This window comes from Vicugna pacos, chromosome 20, assembly GCF_048564905.1.
Source record: "Vicugna pacos chromosome 20, VicPac4, whole genome shotgun sequence".
Lineage (NCBI taxonomy): Eukaryota > Metazoa > Chordata > Mammalia > Artiodactyla > Camelidae > Vicugna > Vicugna pacos.
This window is the reverse complement of record NC_133006.1, coordinates 17,709,246-17,736,271: the sequence shown is the minus strand read 5'-3', so window position 1 is coordinate 17,736,271 and position 27,026 is coordinate 17,709,246. Positions and strand designations below refer to the sequence as shown.

General features: G+C 40.3%; 1 protein-coding gene across 6 annotated transcripts in view; it reads right to left on the bottom strand.

The window, feature by feature from the left end:
• KIF6 (kinesin family member 6) overlaps positions 1 to 27,026 on the bottom strand; it is a 293,420-nt gene that overhangs the window by 132,553 nt on the left and 133,841 nt on the right. For all 6 annotated transcript variants that reach the window (XM_015237481.3, XM_072945065.1, XM_072945067.1 and 3 more), the window contains 3 exons: positions 10,948 to 11,053; positions 9,947 to 10,088; positions 5,435 to 5,650 (listed from right to left, as the gene is read on the bottom strand). In XM_015237481.3, the coding sequence (XP_015092967.2) occupies positions 5,435 to 5,650; positions 9,947 to 10,088; positions 10,948 to 11,053 (464 nt within the window). The remainder of the gene's footprint in view (positions 1 to 5,434; positions 5,651 to 9,946; positions 10,089 to 10,947; positions 11,054 to 27,026) is intronic.

Genomic DNA, 27,026 nt, shown 5'->3' with positions numbered 1-27,026 from the left:
ACATTCGTAATTTAATACACTCTTCCTCCAAACCTGCTTCTCTTCACGTATTCACTGCCTTGGTAAATGGCACCACGTCTACTCAGAAACCTGGGACAAATCCTGGACTTGTCATCTCAACCCCATTCTGATCAGTCACAGATCAGTTCTCCTTCTTACGTGCTGCAAACACTTTCCTCATCTTTCCAGTCCCTACTGTGGCTGGTTTGATTCAGGCCATTTTAACTTCCTACCTTGGTGGCCACTACAACATCCTATCCACTTTCCCTCCAGTTTCCAATTTACTCAGCACATTGCTATTAGTGATCTTTCTTTAACAGAAATCTGGCCATGTCACTCGCATATTAAAAAGCCATAATGGGTCCCTACTGCCAACAAAATTAAGTTCCAAAGTCAGAAGCAAGGCTTTTAAGCTTTTCATGAGCTGGTTCCTCTTCAGCTTTACTTCCTGCTAAACACCTTCCTATCCATACAAACCCTAAAATCCACCCAAATCAAATGCCTACACTGTCAAAAACACACCATGTGTTCCACCCTCCATGCTTTTGCTTGAGAAGTTTCCTAGTACTCAGTGCTCACTCCTTTCTTCCTTCCTCTGCTCACTCTGCCGGATGTAAATGTGATGACTCTTTGAAGCTTTTATTCAAGTCGCACCTCTTCCATACCAGTTTTCCTAAACCTTGGAAGCGGTGACCTTCCTCTTCCACGCCCCGTGGCACCATACATGCATATTCACCACAAGTCCTCTTCTAGATTGTAAGCCCTTTAACAGGCACTGCATCTCATTCACCTTTTAACCTCCGACACCCAGCACCACCTGGTACACTGCTTAAATTCACTGAACATGTATTTAATGAATTAATAGGAGCCACTGCTCCTGTGGCTAGGGATAGTCCTTCATGCTTCCCAGAAGTTCTGTAGTACAATGTCTTATATTCTCCACATCACCTAGAATAGCATAGTACTTCACATGTTCTAGAGAGTAAATATATAATCAGTGAAAGAATAATGTTTTACTGCCAAAGCCTGAGCAAGTCTCTACACATGTATGCACGTGTGCACATGTGCACATGTGTGTGTGTGTGAGAGAGAGAGAGAGACAGAGACAGACAGAAAGACAGACTAAGAGATGGAGAAGACCTCTATTCCCCTGCTGGCACAGTGATAGGGCTCTGTTCTTGGTGTCCCAAGAAGAATATCTTTTATCTTGAAAACAATGCTAAAAATAGTGATTAGATTGCAAAATTCCTTTATTTTCAGCTTTCTGGGTCACACTGCTATCGAGTTAGATTATGGGCTATAAATTACATAATTCAGCTAAATTAAGGTCAATATTGGTATTCTGGATATCCCGGGAATCTCACTATTTGTGGTGGATACTGTGATGTCCCATCCAGATACTCTTTCAAGAATGAAGGACATTCCTCCAGTTGCTGGGAGCACCTTAGCAGAAAGCCCTGAGTTGTCAACACTATTTGGGAATTTTCTCAGCTGAAAAAAAACCTGCCTCATTTAAAGCCATGCCTCCTTCCAGGGGCAGGCTCATATCTAATGACTCTTCATCATGAGGGTAGAAAGGGCCTGCCCGACCTGGTATCAACTTGGGACAACCCTGAAAGGCCCACTCAGCAGCAAAGCCCCTCGGCAGGCAGGTCGGCTGGGGCCTTTTTTTTTTCAAACAATGTCCAAGGCCCCAGCTAAACAAATATCCCTGCCAACTCTACATAGTTCTTCCCTGCCTTCCTGTTCTCAAGCCTTTGCTCATATTATTCTCTAAACCGAGAATGTTATACAATGTTCTTCCCTCCATCTTTGGAAGTCCAAGCTCTACCAGTCCTTTGAGACCTAACTTCCATGTTGCTTGCTCTGTAATGTTTCTCCTGATCTACTTATTAACACTCTTCCCTTCTCTTTTGAATTCCTGTAGCATTTCTTGTAGCTCTTGCTTACAGCACTTGTTATTTTATTCTCTGCTCTTTGGGTACGAAACCAGGCCCCAATATTGAAATCGAGCTGCCATGGCCAGAGAGCATTCCTCAGTTCACCTCAGCCCCCCCTCAACAAGTTCCCAGTCCCTTCCGTGAGTATATGGAGGATTCAAAAAATTCTCCCTGAGTGAGTAAGAGAAAGAATCTGGAGCCTCCAGGCTGTGGCTTTGGCTTTCAGTTCACCTTTTAAAATGCCAATGACATCACCTGTGATGAGTGGGTTCCATCAGCATCTCAAACGGTTAAAGGATGTGGTGAGTCATTGAGGCTTTTGAATACTGACTGGTTCCAGGTGATTATTTGGAAAGTGCAGTCAGAGAACTAAAATAGAAAAGAAAAACCTCCACAACAAAACAACAACAACAAACCTCAAACTATAAAATTCTTGGTGTTTTAAAGAGAACAATATTCATATTCATGACTCTTTGTGAACCATGGAGCTGAACAATCCCTCTCGTTATTCCTGTGAAACTAAACAGACATGTAATCTCCAAAACAGTGACAAGACCCTGAGGCTCCTAATCTCCCTCGGTCTTGGTGGGTGGCTCTTGCAATGATGGTGGGGGACACCCTGGTGATCCATGAACTGGGTTTCATTTTCTTTTAACATAATAAACTTGAAACGAATCATTTTCAGCGTAAAGAGGGGATGAATGGAAGAAGCGGGAGAGTTATCGAAGGGGGGACAGTTTCACAACAGTCTCTGAGTGGAAGATGGTCAAATTAACTTGCTTTCTGCATTAAAACAGGGATGGTTAATTGAATTTGACAACACCTACATAAGGCAGTAATACCTCCAAACAACATGCTTCTTAATTTTTTGTATTTGGTTTGGTTTACGTCAGCCTCTTGTATATAAAATAGCGCATGAATAAAAGCCTAATCAGCTCCTAGGATCTTAAACACTGCGACACACTCTCCCATTACCTGTTGCTTTGCAGCACTGGTTCAGCCACAGCAATTTTCATCCCATCTGTAGTTTTGCCAAAAAATAAAACCAGTCCCCCGCCAACCCCTCCTCTAAATGGTTAGATCATTATCAATCCATTTGTGAGCCTATTTCTATTTAAACTCATTACTGGAACTATATTCAAGGACAGTTAAAACAACTCAACCACCCTTTCAACTATAAGGCTTTTCTCCAAAACTCTTTTACCTCATTTGTACTTGGACTTTGCAAACAATTTCCAGTATTTTTTCAGTGATTTTCTATTCAAGTGAACTTAATTCATCCTCTAAACAAAACCATAGTCTGTCTTGATAGCAATATCAAGCGGAAGAGTTACTGAAAAAGTTGAGTATAATGATGAGTTAGGAGAGAGGTTATGAGATGCTGTGGGGAAGAAGAATTATGAGACGGGAGAAGGTGTGGGCAAGAAAAAATAGAAATAGAAAAGGTCTGGCATCTATAATGGCTGGACAGTTATATCTGAGGCCATTTCTGCACAGATACAATGGTGTGTGTCTTTGGAAAAGGCCAGGTAACAGTATTCCTTCCATTAAGAGCATGGCGTTCTAACATGGGAACTGACTGTGACCTTCCATTTCAGAAGACACACCAATGCTGTGTTCTCTGTAGCCAATAATGCCAATTGTTGCCAGGCCAGGGGAGGCACCATTCCTCCCCTTCATAAAGAGCATCACCAGCTACCCAGGGACGCAGGGACCAATTCTCACCCTTACCCCTCATCTCCATTTAGTCACGAAGCCCTGTTCACATTACTGCCTAGAATGTTTCTGATCCCCCTGCCTCTCTCCGGTCATCCCCATCCTCTGACCTGCACTATTGGACACAGTGGTCTCCCAGAAGGTCATCCAGTCTTGTCCTCTGTCTGTCTGTTCTGCACATGTCACTCCACCTGTCTTCCCAGCCACTGTCTCCCCAGATCCCACCATACCTGGCTTTTGCACTTTGTAAAATGCTCCTTTCCACTACAAAGGCCTTGAAAGCTATTCAAGTGATTCCTTCTGCTTGTAATGTTCCTTCCAGCCACATCTCCTCCCCCAGGCCCCTTCCGGATCTCTCTGGTTTTAACTTAAGGTAGAGTTTCCCTGGTTTGTGTTCCCTCAGTCACATAGAGGTGAACTTCTGTAATTAATTGTTCAAGGCTCTTTTCTCTGTCTATCTGTAAGTGCTTTCAGGTCAAGGGCTGTGTTTATCAAGAACATATAGAATAAGAATTAGATGAGTTCATTCAAGTAGCAAACTTTAAATGGTACCTGGTGTATATGAGGACTGTGTAAGCTTTAGCCATAGGAATAGTAGTTGGCACAGTACCTAGAACAAAATGTGTACTCAATACATGTATGTTGAATGAATAAAGGAATGAAAAAAATGATGGTTAAACTAATGAATTCACCAATCCAGAGGGCCTCTTCTTTTTTTTTTTTCCTCCAACTGGCTATTATCTATCAGAGACTATAGAAATGCTGTCTGGAAAATAATCACGGAGAGGAATGATTGCTTTTCCCTGTCTACTGCTTCCATGATAGATGGTAAAAAAAAATAGCATTTTTGTTTCCTGGCATTTTTTGAATTTATCCTACTGTGTTGCTAAAGAAATATTCACAGCAGGGAGACCTGGAATTAAGAGATAAAGGGATATAATACCAAAAACTATACTTCCAGGCTTCTCAATCTTGTCTTTAGTAACTAAAATGTGCGCTTCTTAATGAGAACAATACTTTTTTATTCTCAAGCTAAATCCTTTAGAAAACCTTGCACGTCAGGTTGTCCATCCCCACAAATGTTAATGCGGAAAAGGTCAACCTATATGGCCAAAAGGGAAGCTCTTCACCCCTTTGTTCTAGTTCATTCCATACTTCAGATTCCTCGGTGTCTTCAGCAGAAAGGCATCAGTCCCATAACTATATATCATGGTCTGCTGGGCTGATAGAGGAACGTGCACAGACTGACCTGGGCTTCCAGCACGGTTCTGGAGTTGTAGGGGTGGTGCTAACACACTTACCCAGAGCGACAGACGGGAAGGGTGCCTCTGAGATAGTTCCACCCTATCAAATCCTGTTATCTGACAAAACTGTGTTTTGTTTATTGTCCTTTAAGGCAAACTGGCATTTAAGAGATTTGATAGCTATAAAAATTAATTCTAACAAATACATGGCTAGAGCCTTTATCCTTGCACATGTAAAACTAAAGGATGCTACACTAAGTTCCATTATGGAGAATGAATTTTTCAAAAAAGTTTTTAGGTTGGATAAACTTTACTTGGGGTATTTTTGTTATTGCTGCTGTGGCTGCTTCTACTACAACTTCAAAACTTCAAGAAATGTTAGTAATATTAAAAACAGTAAGATTTATGATGATGAATGACAAAATTGCAACCATTTACATATTTATTTACTTTCTATATGGATATGTAATTTGATAGTCTATGTTTTCTACTTAATGTTATATAAATTTATGTGTATAAGTAAATATAACTGACCTGTTTTTCTGTGGAGCAAACTGGATCTGTACTGAATAACGCTCGAGTCCTGGGCCTGAGTGGGAGTTGAGAGTGGCAATGTCCTCAGACCTTCCGGGTTCCCAGGTGGGAAGGGTGAGCTCTGGGAGCGTCTTGGCTCACCTCTGTCCATGCTGGAGGAATGGAGAGCATCCTGAGCTTTCTTCTTCTCCTTCTTTAACATATTCACCAGAATATCTGAAACTTGACTTAAGGATTTAGTGACTTATGCTAGATTATATTGATCAAAATACTCATTGTCAAATGAGATTAACAGCCCCAATAATATGTGCTATGAAGAATGACTTCACTTTCCAAAAGTCATTGATACAGCTATGGACAGTTTAGGAGGCTACCGGTCTTTCAAGATGGCACCATTACCATTAGTTGAAAAACAAGCAAACCCAAAGGTCTTTAAAATCTTCTGAGTTTAAAGCAATCAGGACTTAAAGGTTTTATGAAAGGGTTTATAAAAAGGAAAATGAACACTGAGTAGTGGTAGACAACGGAGCTGTATCTACGTCTGTGAGTAAATGAGATTTTAAGCAGGATGCTGCTCAGGAGGCAGCAGGGGGAGTGGGGAGGGAGGACCCCTACCCAGCTGGGAGATCGGCCAAGTCAGTTTTGGTGGTCAGGGACCCCTGTGTCCAACACATGCTTATTTAGTGTACATTCCAATGGGGCTCAAAGTCACTTTTTAAAAAAGTCTCTAATTTTTGATCCCTCTAATTTCACTGAAGAGCACTGAATTATTAGGAAAGATACATCATTTAAAAATGCAACTTTTGTGGGCCATTTAGATATGTTAGGAGCACTGACAATGAGTGATAAAATCAATACATTCTACCCCACTTCACTGTTCTTTCAGGTTCAAGGTGCCAAGAACTCTGAGGGGTTTTGGCATCACGAAGAGAAAGGACTACAGTCCCTCCTGAGAAATCTCAGAACTCTAACTGCATATGCAGGAAGATGAGCTCAAGGTCTTCACCCTCCCTGGAGGTAGCTTCATTAAAACAGGAGTCCGAGGAAACACGAAGAGAAGACTGCTCTGCAAAAAGGAGGGGAGGCACCCAGGATGCTCACTCCTGGGCAGGGAGCAGGGAAAGCACTTGAACTCTGTCTTCCTCCTCAGCCTTGACCCCAGCCTCTTGGTAATTTCTGGAAGCACAATCAATTTTTCTCTCACAACCCTGAAATAGTCTCCATTCTTCACCTCAGAAAAGCTGGTAATTGCTAAAGGCATTGACGACTTCTGTGAGGTCTAGGCACCGGCCCTGTCCGCCTCCTCTGCTTGCTCCTCTTGGTGTGGAGCAGATGTCACAATCATCATCGACTGTCACTGGCTCAGGCCCTGCGATGGCAATGCCCTTTCCTTCACTTGGTCAACGATACTGACCTGAGCCCAGAGCAGCACAGCTCTCCAGGCACAGAGACAAAAGGTGAAAACGCAGACGGCTTTCTTGCCCTTGTGGAGTCAGTCCTACTGGAGAAAGACATAGCTGTCTCTGTCTCTCTCAGACACACACACACAACATTAGAGGGTAAAAGTGCCAGACTGCTTGTTTTTAAAAGGTCAAGAGTGACTGAGTGGCCACTCCAACTGGGTACTCAAGGAAGGCTTTTTTAAAAGTGCCATTTAAGCTGAGATCTGAATGACAGAAGAACCAGACAGAGGAGGGTATCTAAGCAGAGGAAGGGGTGGGTGCTGAAACTGAGGGAGAAATGGGCTGGTGGCGGATCCCAACTGGGGCTGTCTCACCACCCTCATTTGGCCATGTCTGGAGATATTCTGGTTGTTATTTTGGAGTAGGGGGTAGGTGCTGTTACTGGAGTCCAGTTGGTAGAGGAACATCCTGTGACACACAGGACAGTCCCTGACATCAGCAGGGCTGAGGCTGGGAACCCATGTGTTAGAAGGGCCACAGGAAGGTCGCTGTGACTGCCTCACACACACGGGGCAGAGGTGTAAGAGAAGGAGTCAGGGGCTGGGCGGGGACAGGACCACGTGGGGCCTAGTAATCTGGAGGAAGGAGTTTGAAGGTTACTCTCAGTACTGTGGGAAGCCCCTAGAAGGTTTCAATCAGAGAAACGGCCTGTTCTGACTTTACATTTCATGAAGCCCATGACACAGATTTATCTCCTCTGCTTCTCTCCTTCCTCTCACCTTCCCTTGGTCTTGTACCCCTTCCCACTTCCGTTTCACTCGGGCCTTCGTTCAGCACTGTGCTGGGGACAAAATGACATCCGGTGACCTGTTTTGTGATGGGGTGTCTGAGCTTGATTAAAACTGATAATGTCACCGAAATGACACCATTTTCACTCTCTTCCTAAGAACGTTCAGTGCCGCTTCCTGCTGTTTTGTTTGCAGTAGTGTCTTTTGTGGAGCTCAAGTATTACCACTTTTTATTACGAGCCTTATCTTTCTCATTCCTCCTGTCACCGTCTTGGCCTTCTTGGTTCCACCAAAAAAGACATGAAAAAATTCTCCAACTGGACTGTGAGAAATGATGGGATTTCAGGAGCCTTCCTTGATCATTAGCCCTTGATAAATGGAAACTTGTGATGAGGACATCTCAGATGCTGTTTTTCCTTCTTCCTAGTCTACCATTGTCCATGGGGTAGCATCTTCCGTCACATAACACTCCACACTGCTCGGAGCACCTTCCGTCCAGTCTGTCACCGGCTTTGCTGGGCACTGAGACTTCACTGAGCAGTGGCAGAGATAATGGATGAAGAGCTACCACGTCAACGTGGGTGTGAACTTGAAGTTCGGCACACTTTACACTATGCCTTCTACACACCCTCATTGCAAATGTGAGTCTCAGAAGGAGGGGACCCTACTGGAGTTATTCACAGTCAGTAAAGGATCCAGCATAGCCTCACAAGAATGGTGGTACCTGGATTTACCAATGCAGAGGGGAGATGATGTATGTCTCTGGTTCACTCCCTTTTTAAAATAAACATATATGAATAAGCTGAGGCTGCTCCCTCTCTGTCATGTGTCGTTTCATCCCTCCTATGTGCACAGACACTCATAAGCTCCGAAGGGGATTAAGGAGTTGGTCGGAGTATTTAGGGGAGAAGATTCTCAACTAGGATCAAGGCCAGGAAAAGAAGCAGAGCTCAGACTGGGTCTGGGGCCAGCGCTGAGGTCTCGGCTGGAACCACTGCTGGAGATGGACCGGGTAGGAGGGAGGAGAAGGAATGCAAGAGTGACAACACTGTGGGCAGCGTGCACAGACCAGGGCTTGCGTGGGAGTGTAATTCAGTCGAATCTACTGGGACTGGTCTGATAATAAAGCAATTCAAACTCACTTGAATCAGACACACGGCGTCTGCTAATCCTCAACTAAAATCAGAGACTGAAGTTAATCAGGCAGGGTGCCTACCTCATATTTGGTTTGGTTTTATCTCTTTATTACTGGATTTCCTTCAGGTCAGTTATTTTTATGCATTTTGCACAATAGCTGAAGCTAAAAATGCCTTTTAGTAATTTTTAAAAAATGAACCAAAATATTTGTTCATAAACAACTGACCAAAATAATTTCTTGTGCATGTTTAAAGCCTGCAAATGTAATGAAAATGTCAAATCTTTTGTAAGAAACTTGAAAGATAAAATAAGAAACAAACCTTTAATGGAAAAAAAATGAAAACGAATATATGTATATATATGCAAGACTGGGATATTATGCTGTACACCAGAAATTGACATATTGTAATTGACTATACTTCAATTAAAAAAAGAAACAATACTGAAGAAATACTGGGGAGACTTGAGGTCTAACCACCCAATAGGGCTCTTCAGAAGTAACACCTAGTCTGTAAGAGAGGCCGCTCCCATGGGCTGCTACCGTTTTCAACACCCCATAGACACTGCCTCCTAGAGCCAGGAGAATTCTAGCCTGAACACTCATCTACACTCACTTCCAAATTTGGGAACATTTGTAAGTGGAGCCCAAAGCAGTAGATCTGGCTTTTAAATAGAGTCACATTTAAATCAATCTCTGCTCTTCATAAGCTAAATACCATTTGTCATTTCTCAGCCACCATTTGAGTTTCACCCACACTCCAGCCACAAATTCTGGGCCATGGTGAGGCTGTGGTCAGCCCGTGTCCGGTCAGCTAGCTAAAGATAACCAGCTAACTTACTGGCTCAGGACTAAAACAGAAAGAGCACTGAAGAGTAGTCAAAACATCTATTTAAAAAAATTCAGTGTTAAGAGATGGTGTAAGAAAGCCCATACTTTTCAATGAACTGAAATGTCCCCAGTAATAGTAACTATAAGTGACTAAAAGTGAAGTAGTTTTTTTTCTTTTGTAGCAACTCTGTTTTTTACTAGTTGCTACGATGTGTTTGCTGAAGGGATAGTTTCCTTCTAAACGGAAGCTGGGTGGGGAGCCAGGTGGTGTGGCAGGGAGCGTCAGGAAGATGTCTGAGTGTTTCCCGGGTCAAGTCAAGAGAAGAAGGGTTTCTAATCACTTTAGAAAGGATACTGATTTCATTATCTCTCTGCTGGAGAATCTCTCGTAGCTTCTTATATTCTTCCTCTGTGGATGGTCCTTGGTTGACTTGATCTTTGACTTTGGAGGAGGGGGCTCTGCTCGGTCCATGGATCTTCTTGTCGGTCAGTAGTTTCTGTGTGATGAAACAAGAGCTTAGCATCCACACCTCCACTCCAGTGTCTCCATTTCTTTGATTCTTTTCGCCTTTAACGATTCCTTGCACAAATCAGGCATGCGCACCCTGCTCTGACTCCCTGTCTTTGCAATGCAGCTGCCTTTGCTTGAATGTATGTCTTCCTCCTCCCACCTGTCTTCTTTCTGTCCTCCTTCCTCATTCCCCTCCTCCTTATCTTATCTCTCCTTCCCTAAAATGGGAAATCACTGCTCAAACATGACCTCCTCTTGAACTTCTTTCCCTTTCTCCACAACCCCATACCACTAATTCACACTTTTAAAAAACCACTTGTCGTGTATTAAAATTATTCTTTACGTATCTGTCTTCTCCATGACTTACTTATTCAACTTTGCCTCCCCTACACCTGGCTCAGAGCAGACTCACAACAAATGTTTATCATCTTAATAAAGCATGCCAAATTACAAGTGAGGTAGAAGTAGAGGTTAATGATACTCCCCCTACGTCACCATGAAAGTAAAACCTAAGGCTGAAGCTGCTGGGAAAAAAGATGAAGGACACAGTTCTTTTGATATAGCCTGAAAATAAATGGGTTTTGAACATGGAACTATTCTGTATAGAACGTAGAGATGCCTGGAAAAAGATTTAGAAGTCCAAGGTCTGAGCTTATTCTCTGGGAAGTAAGATACAACTTCTGAAGAAATTCAGCGATCATCTCAGCACTGGTTTGCAGATCAAACTTTTCTGGACACGTGAAGCTGGGTCCTAAACCTTTCAAGAGTTGGTCAACCAGGAAAACTTTATTGCAGTTTGAACATGGCAGATAATGGCTTCTACTAGTGGAAATATTTAAATTTACCTTTAAATAATGGAAACAGTGATGAATTTTACGCATATCAGCGCCAACCTCTAGTTTACTCTCTGGATCCTGGTCTTCCAAAAAGGATGTTATTAGTTTTTCCAGCCTAAAAAATACATAATGTATGAGAAGCAACTATGAGCTTGAAACTTTAGACATTCTAACAGAATTGCTTGGTTGGTTAACGTTTGAAGTATTGGTCACATTTCCTTACCATAATATAGTTATCTGATTTGACTCTAAACATTAAGGGGGAAGAAGCAAAATGACAAAGTGAGATCTGAAATGATACAATTATTTGACTAATTTCCAATAAATTTTCATATGCAACTTCCAAATACTTGACTTCTACAAAAATGCATTCTAGTCAAGCTGACTTTCAATGCCCCCGTGCCTAGCTGCACCATTGCTAGAGAATGTAATGAAAAAAATTTTTTTTTTACTAGTTTCATTAAAAATTCATGCTACTCAACCTAAGCCAGGACCTCAGTGATGCTCTAAATCCGTTTACTCATTCCTGGATGACATAGACTCTTCCCAGCGGCTGTTGCAATCCTTCTACAGCCCCCCAGCCTACCACTGCTCTTTCCCTCTCCATCAGTGATGCAGCTTCTCACCAGACGGAGAAGATCAAGGCTGCTATGAGGGGGCTCCTGTGTTTTCCTTTCCCTTCACCTCACAGTGTCTCTGTCTCACCACTCAGGCCTTTTTTGTTTCAAGTATTTTGGATAATATGCTTCCTCCTTCTCACTGCCCAACCTCTTCCCCAGGCTCTCTTCAGGCTCCTACTAGAGTTACCTGATTAATTACCTTTTTATCACCTCTCCATACTCTTTCCCTTCTGCTTACAATTATTTTCATGTTTTTCCTATTCCCAAACTAAGAAAAATAGAAAACAAACACCTCCCTTTGGAGGGAACATCCGGCTCCTCCATTCTGAAGTCCTGGTTCATTTTGTAGCATCATGTGTGCTTACACTGTCCACACTGTGTTCTAGAGTCTGCACACCACCTTAGCTCCCCCATTAGCTCCCCCAGCAGCATGAGGCAGCTTTTTGCTCTTATTCATCTTTGTGGTCCCTCTCCCCGACCCTGTATCTAGAGCATCAATAGAGAATCAATGGAAATTATTCCGTGTATGTTGAGATGAGACTCTTGATTAGAAAGGGGTGGCCACGAGTATCTACGATGCTAAATATCATGATACAACAGCAGTGTATATTTCTCACATTGTTATCAAAATATCTGCACACTTTCAGCATCATTTTAGACTGTACACATTTCCCCTCCACTATTACTATTAGCCCACTCAAATAAGATGTAATGATTTCCTCCATATAGCAGCTTTAGACTTTACTTTTATCTCTTCCTCTAATCTGTGACAGGTGACAGATGTATGAGACAATTTATATTGTCATTTTTAAGGAGCTTCTTCAGGTGGAGGGATACTTACTTGCACTGTTTGCTGAATGACCTAATGTTTCTTTGACACACAGAGAAATAAGTTTCTGATACAAAGATTTTTAAATGATTTTACATAAAATATTATACAATACACGCTTATGAAAAGAATTCCAAACAATACAGATGTGACTAAATTAAAAAGTAAACCCTCCTCTCTTCTCCTTCTCCTGCCACCATTCTCATCTGCTTTATTCACTCTCAGCACTTTGGGGAATCCACTGTTGATATGTTCCTCTAGCTTTTAACGAAGCAGATACCTATATTCTTATGTGCATTTGTAGATTTTGCTTATACAAAAATGAGAGAGATCATACTCTGAAGAGACTTCTGTACTATTATTTTTCAAAACAATTTATCACAAAAAAATCTTTCATGCCAGTACATATATAACAGAACAATTTCATTTTTGATGACTGTATAATATTCCATAGTGTGGGTGTACTAAACCTCTCCTGATGGACACTGAGACAACATACTCATAGCTGGTGTTTTCCTCTGTAACCCATGAGGAGGCTTGGCTCTACAACTGCTACTTAATGAGGCTTCAAAAATATTCATGTTTATCTGCTTGTACTTCCCCTGAATACTTAGCAGACATTCTGGAATTTTGAAAAATCACCACTGCTTCAACAAGGATATATCCATTCTCTGGAGTAAGAGCACTTTTTGGTTTCCAGTGTCCAAAAAATTTCAAACAGACAATATTAAGTTAGAAACAATGGTTAATCAATTCCTCTGTCTTCCTTTTCCTTTAGAAGATAATTTCTTTTGTATAGTTTTATCATAAAGTATATATTCTGGGAAGTATTACATGAAGGAGGGCTGAAGTGGACTCCTCATTCACAAGAAAGCATTGTAAGGTACAAGCCTGCTGATTAGCTGGGTGACCTCTCAGATCACTCAGTCTCACTGGGCTTTGGCCGTTTCATCAAGACTGTCATCCTGCACAATAACAGTATAGGACACAAGGAGGACCATGTACATGATCCAAAGAAATGGCGAGGAACTTCTGCTTAAATGAAGAACTGGATTGCTTTAACCCTCTGAGACTCGATTAGTGTGGTATAAAAGTAAGAATGAAGACCAGGCCTTTTCATGTGCCATTTTTCCTTAGGTGCTTGAGAAACAGAGCCTCTTTAGATAACAGAAGAAATGCCTGGTCCTTCCTCCATACATTAAATGATTTATTGTTGAATTTATTTTCTTATCAACCAAGGACTTGGGCTAATAATTAAAATGCAGAAAAATGCCTAATTCAGATGCTTCCAATGTACTCCTCTCATAGTTAAGAGTGAACGACTGACCCTAAATTCCCTGAATTTTCCTATCGCCTAAAATAGTTCCCAAGTTCATACCTAGACACTGCTCCCACAGAGGCGTCTCCCAGCTGCCAGAACCCTGCTGGCTAGTGAAGAACTGTTTGCAGAAAAGACTCTCTAAGGAGGTCAAGTAAGCATGATAAAGTCTGTTCTTAGGAAAAGCCCAAGTAAACAAGAAACTACTTATTCTCTACATTCACTAGAAGAAAAGAAGGAAAAGACTCCTACTGGAGAAGTAAAAATAAATGTATGCCATTCAGATCATATGGACAGGAAAGACGGTAGATAACATAACCTGGCTGGAGGTGGTGACTGGGGGATGTCTCCAGCAACCCCTGGCACTGGCTGTGGGAAAGCTGGGAGAGAAGAAGGACAGGGAATCAGTAGGAGGAGCATACTACACTGGGGCATGGACACCCTGGCTTGTTCTAAGCCACTGGGACCACTGTGGGAGGTACGCCCCAGGGAGTAGTGGGGGGACAAAGATAACAGAAGTGTCTTACAGCACAGCAGTACTCCAGGGCATTTACTAAAAACAAGGCTAGGGAGTACCAAGCAACGGGACCTTGTTCTCTGATATTGAGCTGGAAAGAGTGAGGTGGATAAAAAATATGCCAGTTGTGGGTCAGGGCTGTTTTGTGGTGGAACCTGATATCCCTGAGCTGACGGTTCTTAGCTCATCTGGCCTCTCACTGATTCTGAGAGAGGAACAGGTGACTCATTCTGAAGAGCTAGAAAGGAGTTCTGAACAAAGAACCTAAGTGTTATTCATTATATCAAAATCTGCCTGACCGCTACCAATTATTTTGCCACTAAAGATGGCACCATCAAGGACGGGTTGTCTCTGACAGGGTTAAGCAATGGGGCTGCTGACAAACTACAGTTACATATTAACATGAGCAAATATCTCCAAAAAAAAAAAAAAGCTGGAAAACAATGATACAGATAAGAGGAAACTTGATAACTCTTAACTTCTAGGAATGTAACTAAATAGGAAGAATGGGAGAATAATTGCACAATTACAAAATATTGATCATTGCTGATAAAAAAATGTGGCTGAACAATTAGGTTGAATGGTCTCAACTATTAACTTATTCATCAAGCTCTGTGGGTCACAAATTTCTCATCTGTAAAATATACGAGATAATATCATCTCTAAACTCTTTAAACTCTGTGAAATAAGGTAATACAAGGAACAAAGAGAGGGCATTTATTGTCCAGCTAATTAATGCCTTGCTATTCAAAATGTGACTAGTCGGACAACCTCATAGGCATTACCTGGGAGCCTTTTAGAAATGCAGATGACAAGCTCCATCCCAGACCTGCTGCGTCTGCATTTAAACAACACTCCTGGGTCATGCGTGTATATGCTAATGTTTAAGAACCATTACAACAAGGCAATCTGCTGTTGAATGCTGAGTCAAGAATATATACACATCTTTTCAGCCCTGGGAACCAAACAAAGAAGTAACTTGAAACGTTAAATGAAAGGGTAACAATTAATGGTCAACTATGTCCTGGCCACTGAGGAGCTAGTGACCTTATGTGCTTTCTCATTTAAGTGGGAAAAGAAGAAAGAGAATATCACAGTCCGGTTCTCTTTATAACTGCCTTCCCTTAATTATTTTATTATTACTTTTACTGAACATCCATTATGCATCAGGCACTCTCACATGTATTTTGTTATTTATCTGAACCATAAACCTAAAAATTATCTTCCCTTTTTCATAGATGAGGACAGGAACGCTCATAGAAACTAAGTGACTTACATATTGTTACCAATTTAGGAAATTGAAACACTAGGATTTAAAAACAGGTCTTCTGCATCAGGAACCCTCCTTTTCCCACATGTATCATAAAGCCTCTCAATCAAACTCAAAAAAAATATCTTCCACTTGTTACAACCCTAATATACTAAAATTGTATTTTCAATTTGGAACTTTTCTACAGACTTTTAAGAAATAAGAAAAGATGCAGCAAACAAGGGCAACGAGATCATCACATAAAATTTGTGTCTTGCATTTTAAAGAAAAAAATTTTTAACAGGATGCAACAATAGGAGTTCTCGAGACCCAAAGATGGGGGGCAAAGGAAAGCCTTATTTTGACTTTGCTAACATGACAAGCTTCTTTTAAGAGGTATGACCCTTTAAAACATACAGTGTTTGAAAAGCATATAATTTATAAAAGGAAAATTCAGGTAAAAACAATAAATTCACAATTTATGATTAACTACAATCCACAGGACATGAAAAACTGAAGGCTGAGATTGTGCCAACAGGACTACAACCAAAGGAAACTATACAAATATTTTTCAGGGTCATTAGTTTCATGTTTGTTTTTTGTTAGATTCTGCTGAAAGAACTATTCCCAACTGGCTTAAAGGTGGTTATTTCAAGGGTTTTCTTTTAGAATTCTCTGGTCTATCACAAGTATTATATACATTATACGTTCCCCTAGCTTTAACCAGTAAGTGAAAGACATGGACCCTCTTGCACAAGAAATTGAGTTCAAAGTCAGCCACTTTGTTGGAATGAGCTCTTTTTAATAACAGTAAGGGGCCAGAAAGTTCACGGTTTGGGTGATACAGAGGAAATTCCTATGCAGAGTTTACTTTCAAGATTTATCTTAGTAATACATATTCCCTTTACCTCCACAAAAGTAGTTATATTGCACCTCAAATGCAGAGTTGCACAACTGCTTGATACTTACAATGTTCTGCAATAGCAAGTGCAAAAAAATATAAATCAACATTCAGCCTGGGTTGCCTCTTGAACAGTGAAGATACAGCCTATTTATAGGAAAATACACTCATGGCCATGTACTTCAGTTTATGGAATTCTAAAAAACTATTTTAAAAAATTTTAAAATAAACTAAAAACAACTTTAAAGATATTAAAAATTATTTTAAAATGCAATGACAAAGACTTTTGAAAAATTATAAAAATTAATTTTGTTTTTGTCAATCCAGACTTTCATATATCCAATTTGTTAATGGCATATATATCTTGATATGATCAAACATTTTAACTTTGGTAGACATAAAAAGGCTCATTGGTTTAGAACAAATGTAAGTAATGAATGAAAATAAAATAAATTAATCAATCCATAGGTATTAATAACCACCCCTTTAAATTCTAAATGTATCTTTTGAATCCCTCGTTTGCTGCAGGCAAACACTATGTTATTTGTGCTGAATGTAAACATGAACAACTATCTCCATAAATCCATAATAAATAAGAGATTGACTTACAGGAAAGTGAATGGTAGTATGGTAGGATTATTGGGTAGTTAGATAAGTGGGAGCACCAGGCAGATAACAGAGGAGAGGGAGGGTGATTCAGAAAATGGGGGTATGTCCACCTTCAGCATAAAGGGGCTTAACTTCCTCTAAATGAGTGCCAGCAAGAAACCAGTTAGAATCTGATGGCTGCAACTACACGGTAATGACAAAGACCTAACTGGACATGACCCAACGCTCATTGTAATATAATTAGCATTGTGGTTTTGCACCTCCCCCTCCCCCTCCCCACGGGTTTTTCTGTGTGTATCATGGGTAAGGACATGTGCAAAAGGGGATAAGCATGACTAAGCACTCCAGGGACAAGAGTGGTCAATCAATCAAGAGACCACCTCTAAGCGAGGGTGTAAGAGAAGGGGCAAACAAAGACCATTGCTATCCACCCTTGGATCAGCCTACATCCTGTTCTTGGAGATGTACTTTCCCTTTGCTAAATAAAACCCTTAAAATCTTTCACTACACAATGCTTCCATCTCCCGTCTGAATTCTTCTTTTTTGGGTAAGACAAGAACTGGGGTCTTTTCCCTCCCCATTTTGGTGTAACAGGGTGGGGCAGAGAAGATAGTTAGGGTGCAGAACAGCTGGGGGGGGCAGGAAAATGTAAAAGAAGGGGGCAATGACAGGAGAAACAAGGTAGAAAATGTTTCCTCTCATGATGGCAGAGATGGAAAGAGCCATGACAGAGAAGCTAAACTGGGCTTAAGTTTAGAGAAGAGTGCAGTAGAGAAATAGACTCATAGGGCAAGGACTGGGAAAAAAGACGAATTGGATGAGAACATGGAGGAGCTACCAGGAGAACCCCTCTGAGGAGAACACTGGGGACAGTAAAGAGGCAAGTCTGGAAAGTGGGAGAGGAGGGGAGGGGAGAAGAGAGGAGGAGGAGAGGTGGGGGTAGAGACAGGTGGGGGAAAAGGACAGGAAGGTGGGGAAAGGAGAGGATGGGGTGGAAAGGAGGAAGAGAGGAAGACAGACCTCAGCTGAATAAAACCAGAGTGCACCTATGGAACAAAGTTAACTGAGAAATTTGGAGAAACAGGGCTAGCTGGAAATGGACTGGGCTCTACTGTAGCCATATATCTCCATGGTTAGTTTCCCAACTACAGGCTTTCCTGACAGTTCATTAATTTGAAGGAGTGGTGAAAGCTTTATCTACCCTTTGCTCCAACTCTCTGAACTCTTTCTGTAATTCTGTCTTATATGGAATTATATTTGTAGACAACATTAAAGTTTAGAGATAAACATTTCTCAGCTGGTTCCTTTAGCAAAAATTTTAAATAAAAGCCTCTGTATGTATACGAAAATGCAGAACATATATATTTTTTAATTAGAAAACTTGTAAGAGTTTTAAAAGACGGATTTTAAAAGATTTTGATATGTAAAAATACAAAGTAAATCCTTGTGGGTATGTTCCCATTTGATAACAAATAATTTGTTTTATTCTATCATATGGAAAATGGTTTACAGCTGTTTGGAAACATCTGTTCATGTAATATGAAATCTAAATCAAATTTATGTAATCATACATTATCATTGAGTTCTGTATTAAATTGAAGATGGGTTTAAAAGGTAAAGACAGAGACCCTAAGGTGAAAGAAATCACAATAAGGAATATTGAAACCTTAATAAATGAAATGTTTAAAGGGTAATGACCATTAAATTGTTAAAACAAAGATGCAGGACCAATATAAAGAAAAACACAAATTTAGAGAGGGATAAAAGAGGACAAGGACACACTGGGAATCATTATAATCTTGAGTGAGAAGATGCAGGACTGTAATCTCATTCTAAATTATCAATTAAAGTTAAAGTAAATCCAATAAAAGTCCCAATGCATTTTTTTTCCAGAAAAAGAACATATACACACAAAACCCACAAAATTTTGTATATATTTTTGGGGTGAAGGGTTTATAAATCCCCCCAAATCTGTGCATGGACCAGAAAGAACTTCTGTTGGAGATGTACATATATATTTATATAAGAAGACATTATAATCAAGTGAAAAACATAGGTTAAAAAACAGTTTAAAAGCCATGAGCTCATTTTCATTAAAATAACATATTTATGTGTATTCATTGAAAAATTTGGAGGATTACAACCAAATAAAACAACTGTTATCTTTGAGTGGTGGAATTACAAGTAATTTCTATCTTTTTTCTTTTTCTTTATCTGTCCATTATCACTTTTCCACAATGAACATGAATTGTCCATAAAATAAAAAATTACAAAACCCCTACAATGCTCAAAGCAAAATTTTTAAAAATAGGTAAAATTCTAGAACCTATTTATAACATCTCAAGTTAACTTTCCTTGTGGATAATGCTATGGGAAAGAGATGCACATTATTTACTAAGAGGTCCTTGAAATGAAATCCAAAGTTAAGCCCCAAAGCTGTTCCTCCATTGCTTCCAGACGGGTTTGATTTGTTGATATGATCTAATTACTTATTTTATGGTGCTGATTACAGTGGTTGGTGGCTATTCCTGCATTTGTTTATCTATCCTTTGAGCAAGCTATCAGGAACCAGGTGTTAGACGTTGCTGTAATTTATTACTTCCAGAAGTGCACATTTTCACACTGGGGGTTTTCTTTAAGTGGTATAAACCATATAAAACTGTAATTAGAAAAAACATTTGTTTCAGGAAGTCTTTAAAAATATCCAGCTCCATGTATATGCAAACTTTTCCTGTGAAAAGGTTATGGGGGAAAGCAAGAGAGAAATACAAATATTCCTGTGTGATGCGATGAAGGATCTCATTCCTTCTTTCAAAAGAATTCCCTGAAGCTCACAAAACCCAATGCACCAAAGGCATTAACATTGAGAAAGCATGAAATAACGAAAAGAATGAAACAGTATGTTCATACTTTCACACTCAAGACTTTCTAATTTAGAATCAGGTACTTGGGCTTCTGATGAAAGAGCTGTCTAGGCCAGAAGAATCCAACGTGTCAACCGTAGACCAATAAATGGAATTGCCATTCATGCCTGGTTCTTATTCTGTTATCTGGTTTTGATATTCATTCATTTGGTCTATTAGAACCCAAAGCACTTAAACTTTAGGAGAATAAAATAATCATTAAAGTAAAGAAACAGCCCTGAGATGGAGACAGGCCTTTTTAATCATGTTAGATAACTATGTCTGAAGAACTCAAATGCTTCCATAAACGACCCAAGGATAATTAACACAAGCTGTAGATCATGCTTTTAGTTTTGGTTTTAATATCTTCAAAATGTGGTGTCAGGACCAAAAACACTTTGTACCGAAGTGGAGAAACCTCATCTGTAGTGAATTATTTCTCATGAATGATTTCAGAGATCTGATTTCTTATAAAATAAGAGAGGGAGCATTAGCCATTAATGACCTTCTGGGATATTTAATCTACAAAGCTTAGGTTATTGCTTCTCGGCTAGACTTTATTAGAAGTGGGGGTAAGGATGACTAGGATTCAAGAGATGTGGATTCAGGACCATGTTAACAGATAATCTTTTTTTTTTTAAACATTGCCTGATTATGTGGGCCTCTCCTATTCAGGTGGTGTAAATTAACTGTTTGGTAAATACTGACTACATACAAGCTGTTTCTTAATTCTTTACCCACTGAGACATTTTAGAAAAGAACTATATTTGGGGCTTAAATTTGTCACCGCATAAGGAGATAGTCTATGAAGACAAGGAATAAAAATCAAGAATGTGCTAACTCCTTTCATTCTTACATGTATTCAGAAAGCAAACCTTTTACTACCTACCGTGACCCAGGTGTTGGATAGTTAAAGACCAGGAAGACACGTCCAAGTCTAGTCACTTGAAGTCCCCTGGGATCTCAATCTTTAAAAATCTTTGAGGCTGTGTTCAATGGCAATTTTAAAAAAGATAATAAACAGAAATATCCATCAGTTGTTTTTAAGGCAAACTCTTCATGGAAATTATGCAAATGAAAGTAAGAACCATGATCATATAAAACCAAGCTGAAATAGAGTTACAAATATTGCATCTAACACATACTAAAAAAATATTCTTTTATGAAATTCAAATTTAACTGGATGTCCTGCATTTTTATTTGATAAACCTGGCTACCCTGAGCTGGCAACCAGAGAGCCTGCAGGCACTCCAGCTTCGAGCTGGCCTGTGGGTGCACAATACAGGGGCGCATGGTCCCAGGCACACGGAGGGGCATTGACAACTGCTGCTGGTTAATAGCCCTGGTAATAAAGACAAGAGAGGCCCAATGCCACTGTTCTTTTCTGGGAGAATAAAGAGTACTGCAAGCATTGCCCACAGCGTCTAAATGATTCCCCACTAATAATAATAATACACGACATTTTCAATTTATTTTAAAGCTAAAAATTCAGAGAGCTATAAAACTATTTAGAGCCCTTCGGGAGCCAGAATTGGTGAAGGCTCATTTTCGCAGGAAAACATCCAACTTAGTAGAAATCTTCTGTAAGTCACATCACTTCTTTGGGTCTGTTTACAAATCTATTAAGTAGGAAAACCAGGCTGTAGCTTTGCTCCAACCGATCCCTCCTCCATCCGAAACGCTCTTCCTGTCCAACTTTGCTTTTCTAAATCCTGTCTTAATACACAGGTCTGCTAAAAGTCGTCCCTGGTCCTCCCACTCAAAAGTAATTCTGCTCCTCCAGTTACCCCAGCACTTCTCTTGTGTCAGGAATCACTTTTTACCTTATAGATATTCATGTACTTGTCTTGTCTCCCTTGCAAGACTGAAGCCCTCTCAAGCCAGAATCTGTCACTCGTTCATCTTTGTAATCCCACCCTGCCATCCCAGCACCCAGCACCTCATTTTGCTTAATGCCCTGCTGTGGGCTGAGGATTCAGCCTTTCCTACGTGTCTCTAAGGAGGGCAGACTTTTTAGGGTCATTTTGCAGAAGTCATTGCCTGAGCCTTTTCTGATTCAAGTCAGACCTTCTAAAATGCCCCTGTACAGATCTGAGCTGGAGCAAACAGGAATAGAAATAGCTAAAGCAATGAAAATCCTACTGCATGCACCCTGAGGTTGTGTAATTGCAGTCGGAAGCCTCTGCATTTTCAAAGGCTGACTGAGGGCACTTATGACTGAGCGGGTAAGTGGCCTTTACAACAAAAGTACGGATCAGCATTCGAGCCAGGAAGCACAGCCAGTGTGGGTGCAGAGGGCCAGCTCACCCAAGTTAGAAGACAAGGCAGAACCAGAACCGTGAAAGAAGGGTACCTAAGTCGAACCAGAAGACATCCTACCCTAGAAGAGAACAGACAGCTAAAGCTAGACCTACACAGTAAGTTATCACAAACCTATGTATTACCCACAAAGAACATTCATGAAAGTGACTTTAGGTCATAAAGCATTTTTCACGAAAAGAACACCAAGAAATCTCAAAACGTGAACATCAAAGTAACTTTTTAGGAACAGATATTGTGCAACCCTTGTTTTCCTAAGCCAGTGAGGAAACATGATGCTCTGGAGGTTCAAAGCCCAGCTCAGCAGAGGAAGAAGGATCTGCTCAGCCAATGGGGAGGTGCCTGGGGAAGCCATGGGCACGGCAGGGTCACCCAGGGAGACCCCGAAGAATGAGTCATGTCCTGTGTTTACGAGGTCCAGCATGAGGGTTTCTCCCCAGCTGTCTGAGCTTCTAGTCGTGTGACATGTTCAATGGAAGCCACGTGAGAACAAGTTTCTGTGAAATTAGTGATGCTGACTGAATTGAACAAAAAATCCCATACATTTCCACTCTTCCTCTTTGGCTGATAACAATGAAGAATAAGAAATGACCTTTGGAAAAGTTAGTCATTTGACTCAAATGGTGGTTAATAAGGATAATTAGGATCTGTCCCTGGGTTTCTTAATAGTTACCTCATAGGTTAGTGGCCCCCTGATTACTTGAACTGTAAGGAATTTAATTATTGGCATGAACTCTTGAGTTTTATCAGCTGTGGTCACTTCTACATAAACTGTCTCATAGTAAAACAAGCACTGGTTAATATACTTCTATCACACCAAAAACGAGCCAACAGCAGTGGGTGGATATTTACTTTCTGGCCCTGTTCTCTGTCTTACTTCAGAAGCCAATTCCTTAGGATGGAAAGGGGGACGAATTTCCTATGAAGGGAAACATGTACGTTCTCTCCTTGTCTCTTAGCAGACCTTCCAGATGAGACCATTTCTACATGGCATAGATAAAGTGGACGAACAACAGTGAAAAAAGCCCAGAATGATGGGCTTAGTTTCTGATGATGAACAATACAGAAAACTCTAGCTAATTCTAGAATACTGCTTGCATTTTGTCCCCCTAAACTCCTAGAAGTAGGATTCAGGTTTAAGTCATCACTGTAAACCTCACATCTTTTTGGCTCAAGGGCCACAAAAGAGCTGCCCTGGAGACAGACAAAACAGGACTCTGATTCCAACTCTGCATCTCATCTTGCTAGCTGAATTTATCTGCCTCATGAAGTTACTGTGGAGTTTTTATTAGACTATGTACATAAAAAATGGAATGGAATGCCTATTGGCAAATGCTCAATAGATAGCATTTAATTTTATCATAATTATTACTACGTTTGCTGAGTGACTTGAAGGTAACTTACAGAAAATGTTACGAGTTAGCAAACATTTCACTTTTGTATCTTTAACATATTTTTAAATGCCTTTATTTTGTCTGATCATAAAGTGATGTATGTCTAACACAAAATGTTTAGAAAATAAAGAATAGAAACGATGACTCCTGGAACCCAGAGATAACACTGTGAAATTTTGGCGTTTATCCTTTCAGACTTGTTTGTAAGCAAATATACATACATGTGTCTAAGTGTATGCATATAAATGCATGCTTTGATTACAAAGTAACAACATATAGAGCTTGAAAATATTCCCAGGTCAGTATATACACAGGTCTTCCCTGACACTGAAAACTGCTGCATTATGTTTCATTAAATGAATGTGTCATAACCCAATTCCCTATTATAAATGGTGTCATGATAAATAACTTTCTATATGTATCTTTGTACATTTGTCCTTAAGGACAAATTTCTAGAAGTTAAATTGCTGAGCCAAAAAGCATATCCATTTAAACTTAGTACAAATGCTCTACAAGTCTGTCCAACAAGGGGAACAAGCTAAAAACTTCACATGGGATTCGCCCAGGCCTCAGGACCAGGCTTCCCAGTCTGCCCCTGGCCCTGTCTGCTCTGTTTGCAGGGTAGGAGCTCATCCACGCCCTCACTGACATCGTATCATCATCTTTTCATTCTTATCAGTATGACTGGCAAAAACATTGCATCTCATTTTCATTTGCATTTCTTCGATAATTAGCAACTTCTTTGTTTCCTGACGGTTGCTTTCTTCCTCCAAACTTAGAAGGAAACTTATGGCTCTCAGACAGGGAACATAAGAAAAAGCGAGATGCAGAAAGAAGAGGAAACCCGTGGCTGCAAATTTCAATGAGGGGCTTCAGATTAAACAGAAAAGTAAATATACAGGACTGTGCTCTGCCCAGCACATGCTAGTTGACTGATGGGAGAGCAAATTGATGAGGGAAGCCGTTGAAAAGCACTAATAGTAGGAGGTGGGCTTATGAATAAGAAGAGGGAATCTGATTTCTCCAGTAAACTGAAGAAACTATACACCAGGAACTAGTTGCCTTGACATTAATGGTGACAAATTTTTGAGGCTGTGGCAATAGTCATGAGTATGCTCAGTTAATGGTAAACACAGAGGGAACCACCAGGGAAATTGGGCAGGGAGGATGGTAGTGAGAATGAAGAGTACTCTGAGGAACAGAGTAAAAAAAGTCTTGAGTCATCACTGGGCTTAGCCCCTTAGAGGCAGGCGGCTAGAACTGGGACCGGTTGTTTGCTGGGCCAGTCAGGGCAGCCTGAGAACCTGTCCTTGGGTTGTCCTGGGAGATGTTTGTCTTTTGCCTCTAAGAATGTGAAGACAGTCAGTCACTAGAGCAGAGCCTCTATAAGACAGCCTGTGAATGCCAGACAATGAGGGCTCTGGATGCTCGGCTAGGGTCAGCTGGAGGAGGAAACAGTGGCGCTTGCAAGAGGCATCTTACATTTCACTCTGGTGTGCCTCTGAAGGGAGTTAGTTGTGTACTGTGAGCTCAGATTTACATGCTGTTTTGGAGATAATTCTCCATGGTGTTATGCCAAACTAGAATGGCCTGTCAAACTACTCTTTTTTTGATAGGTGTAAAATGAAAAAGAAGTAGGATTTGTCCCAGTGCTAGCTGAACACACAAATAATTACCATTTCAAAGCCCAGTGAATGACATGTTATCCTTGCTCCACTTTGGGGGCATTGCTAACTTTACTGGCACTAGGATGTCCTGCGTTGAGGTTCTTTAATACAAAAAAATCTGAATTTTCTCACAAGTTCTCAGATCTTTACCTGAATGTCAGGGGGATGGGTATCCAAATTTATGGAAAAGATAGCTGAAAAATAAGAACAAAGTGTCTATTTCTAGATCCCAGTCACTTGGTGGTAGTTCTGAGGGTCCTAAATTTGCTTTGATACTGCATATGGACAATTCTTGAAGCAGGTCACTTTTTGGTATTTTATTTAAAAAGGCTGATTTATACAGACAGTTGTTTGGGCAATTAATTAATCTTCCTTTCATTAAGTCCTTTACACTCCTGGTCTTTATGGCCCATTTTGTACATGATCATTTACTTGTCTTTATTATTTTTTTCCAAAAGCAGGTGTCACCCATCCTCACAGAGCTCCTTCGGCCCAGGCACCATGCTTTCTGCTTCTGCTTCTTTGGCAGCTTCTAGCACAGGGCTCTGATGTGCTTAATAATCCTCTGGGACTGATAATTAAGGCCCCAGGATAGATCTGAATCTCCAGTTTCAGTGGCAGCAATGCCAGGGAATGAAACAGAAGGAGAAATCTTAACACCTCCTCTCCCAAGCCTCAGAGGATGAAGCTAAGACAAACTGTTCTCTCTGAACTCTCTTTAGCCCACAGATTTGTAAGCAAATGAGATAAATTAGAAGATATACCCAAAGGTTAGGTTCCTAAGATCATACAAAAAGTTAGCCCCCTCCCCCTCAAAACAAGTAATCAAAACAAAACTCTTCTCAATAATTACAAAAAAAGCCCCGAAAACCTCAACTCAATTCATCTTGCCAATTTTTAAGATTTTAGGATGTTCCCCAACAATTTTATCTTTGTGTATTTTTAGTACAACTATTATACAGATGTTGAAATGCTAAATTCAGAAAATGGAAAACAGAAGGTTTTGCTGACATGTCCAGCATTTGAAACAGAGATATTTATTTCAAAATAAAAAACACGTGGAAAGTACCTGAAAGAAGTAACAAAGTATAAACATAAAGTTATTCGTGTCGAACTTCCACAGAGGGAGGGATGCAGAGAATTCCAAATGGCAGGAATCCCAAAGAACAGGGGGAAGAGAGAACAAGCGTTTGGAGTCCACATCTTGATGTTGGATGTAACATCCTTTTAAGTTCCTTACAGAGTCATCTAGGGGAAAAAATCTTCACCATCATTCGAGCAAAAGGTATCTGTCTTTTACTTCTGGTGTGTTTCTCATGAGCTCAGATGTGGGCATTACGTATGCATGTTGTTTTCCTTTTTATGCCTGTTTGTATTTTTCAGAATTTCTTTGAGTGCATATTACTGATATACTTACATATACTTTATCATGTAAACATACATACACACATTTAAAAAGATTTTGTTAAAATTTATAATTTTATTTTAAATTCATATATAAACTTCATGTATTGGTTCCAATTATGATGCAGCCTGCTATCTTTAAATTTTCAAATGTCTTAAAGGTCTCAGCATACTTTCCTCTCTAGGGGAGTGTGTGAAGCTTTGTTATGGTTAGGGAAGTGGACAGTAAGATGCAAAGCAAACAACTCCAATTTGGAAGCATTTTATGAACATTCCATTCTGGCAATTTATGGTTCTTGTTTTATTTAGCTAGTTAGATATACAGTCTTATATCAACTGTACAAGAAAAGCACCACTC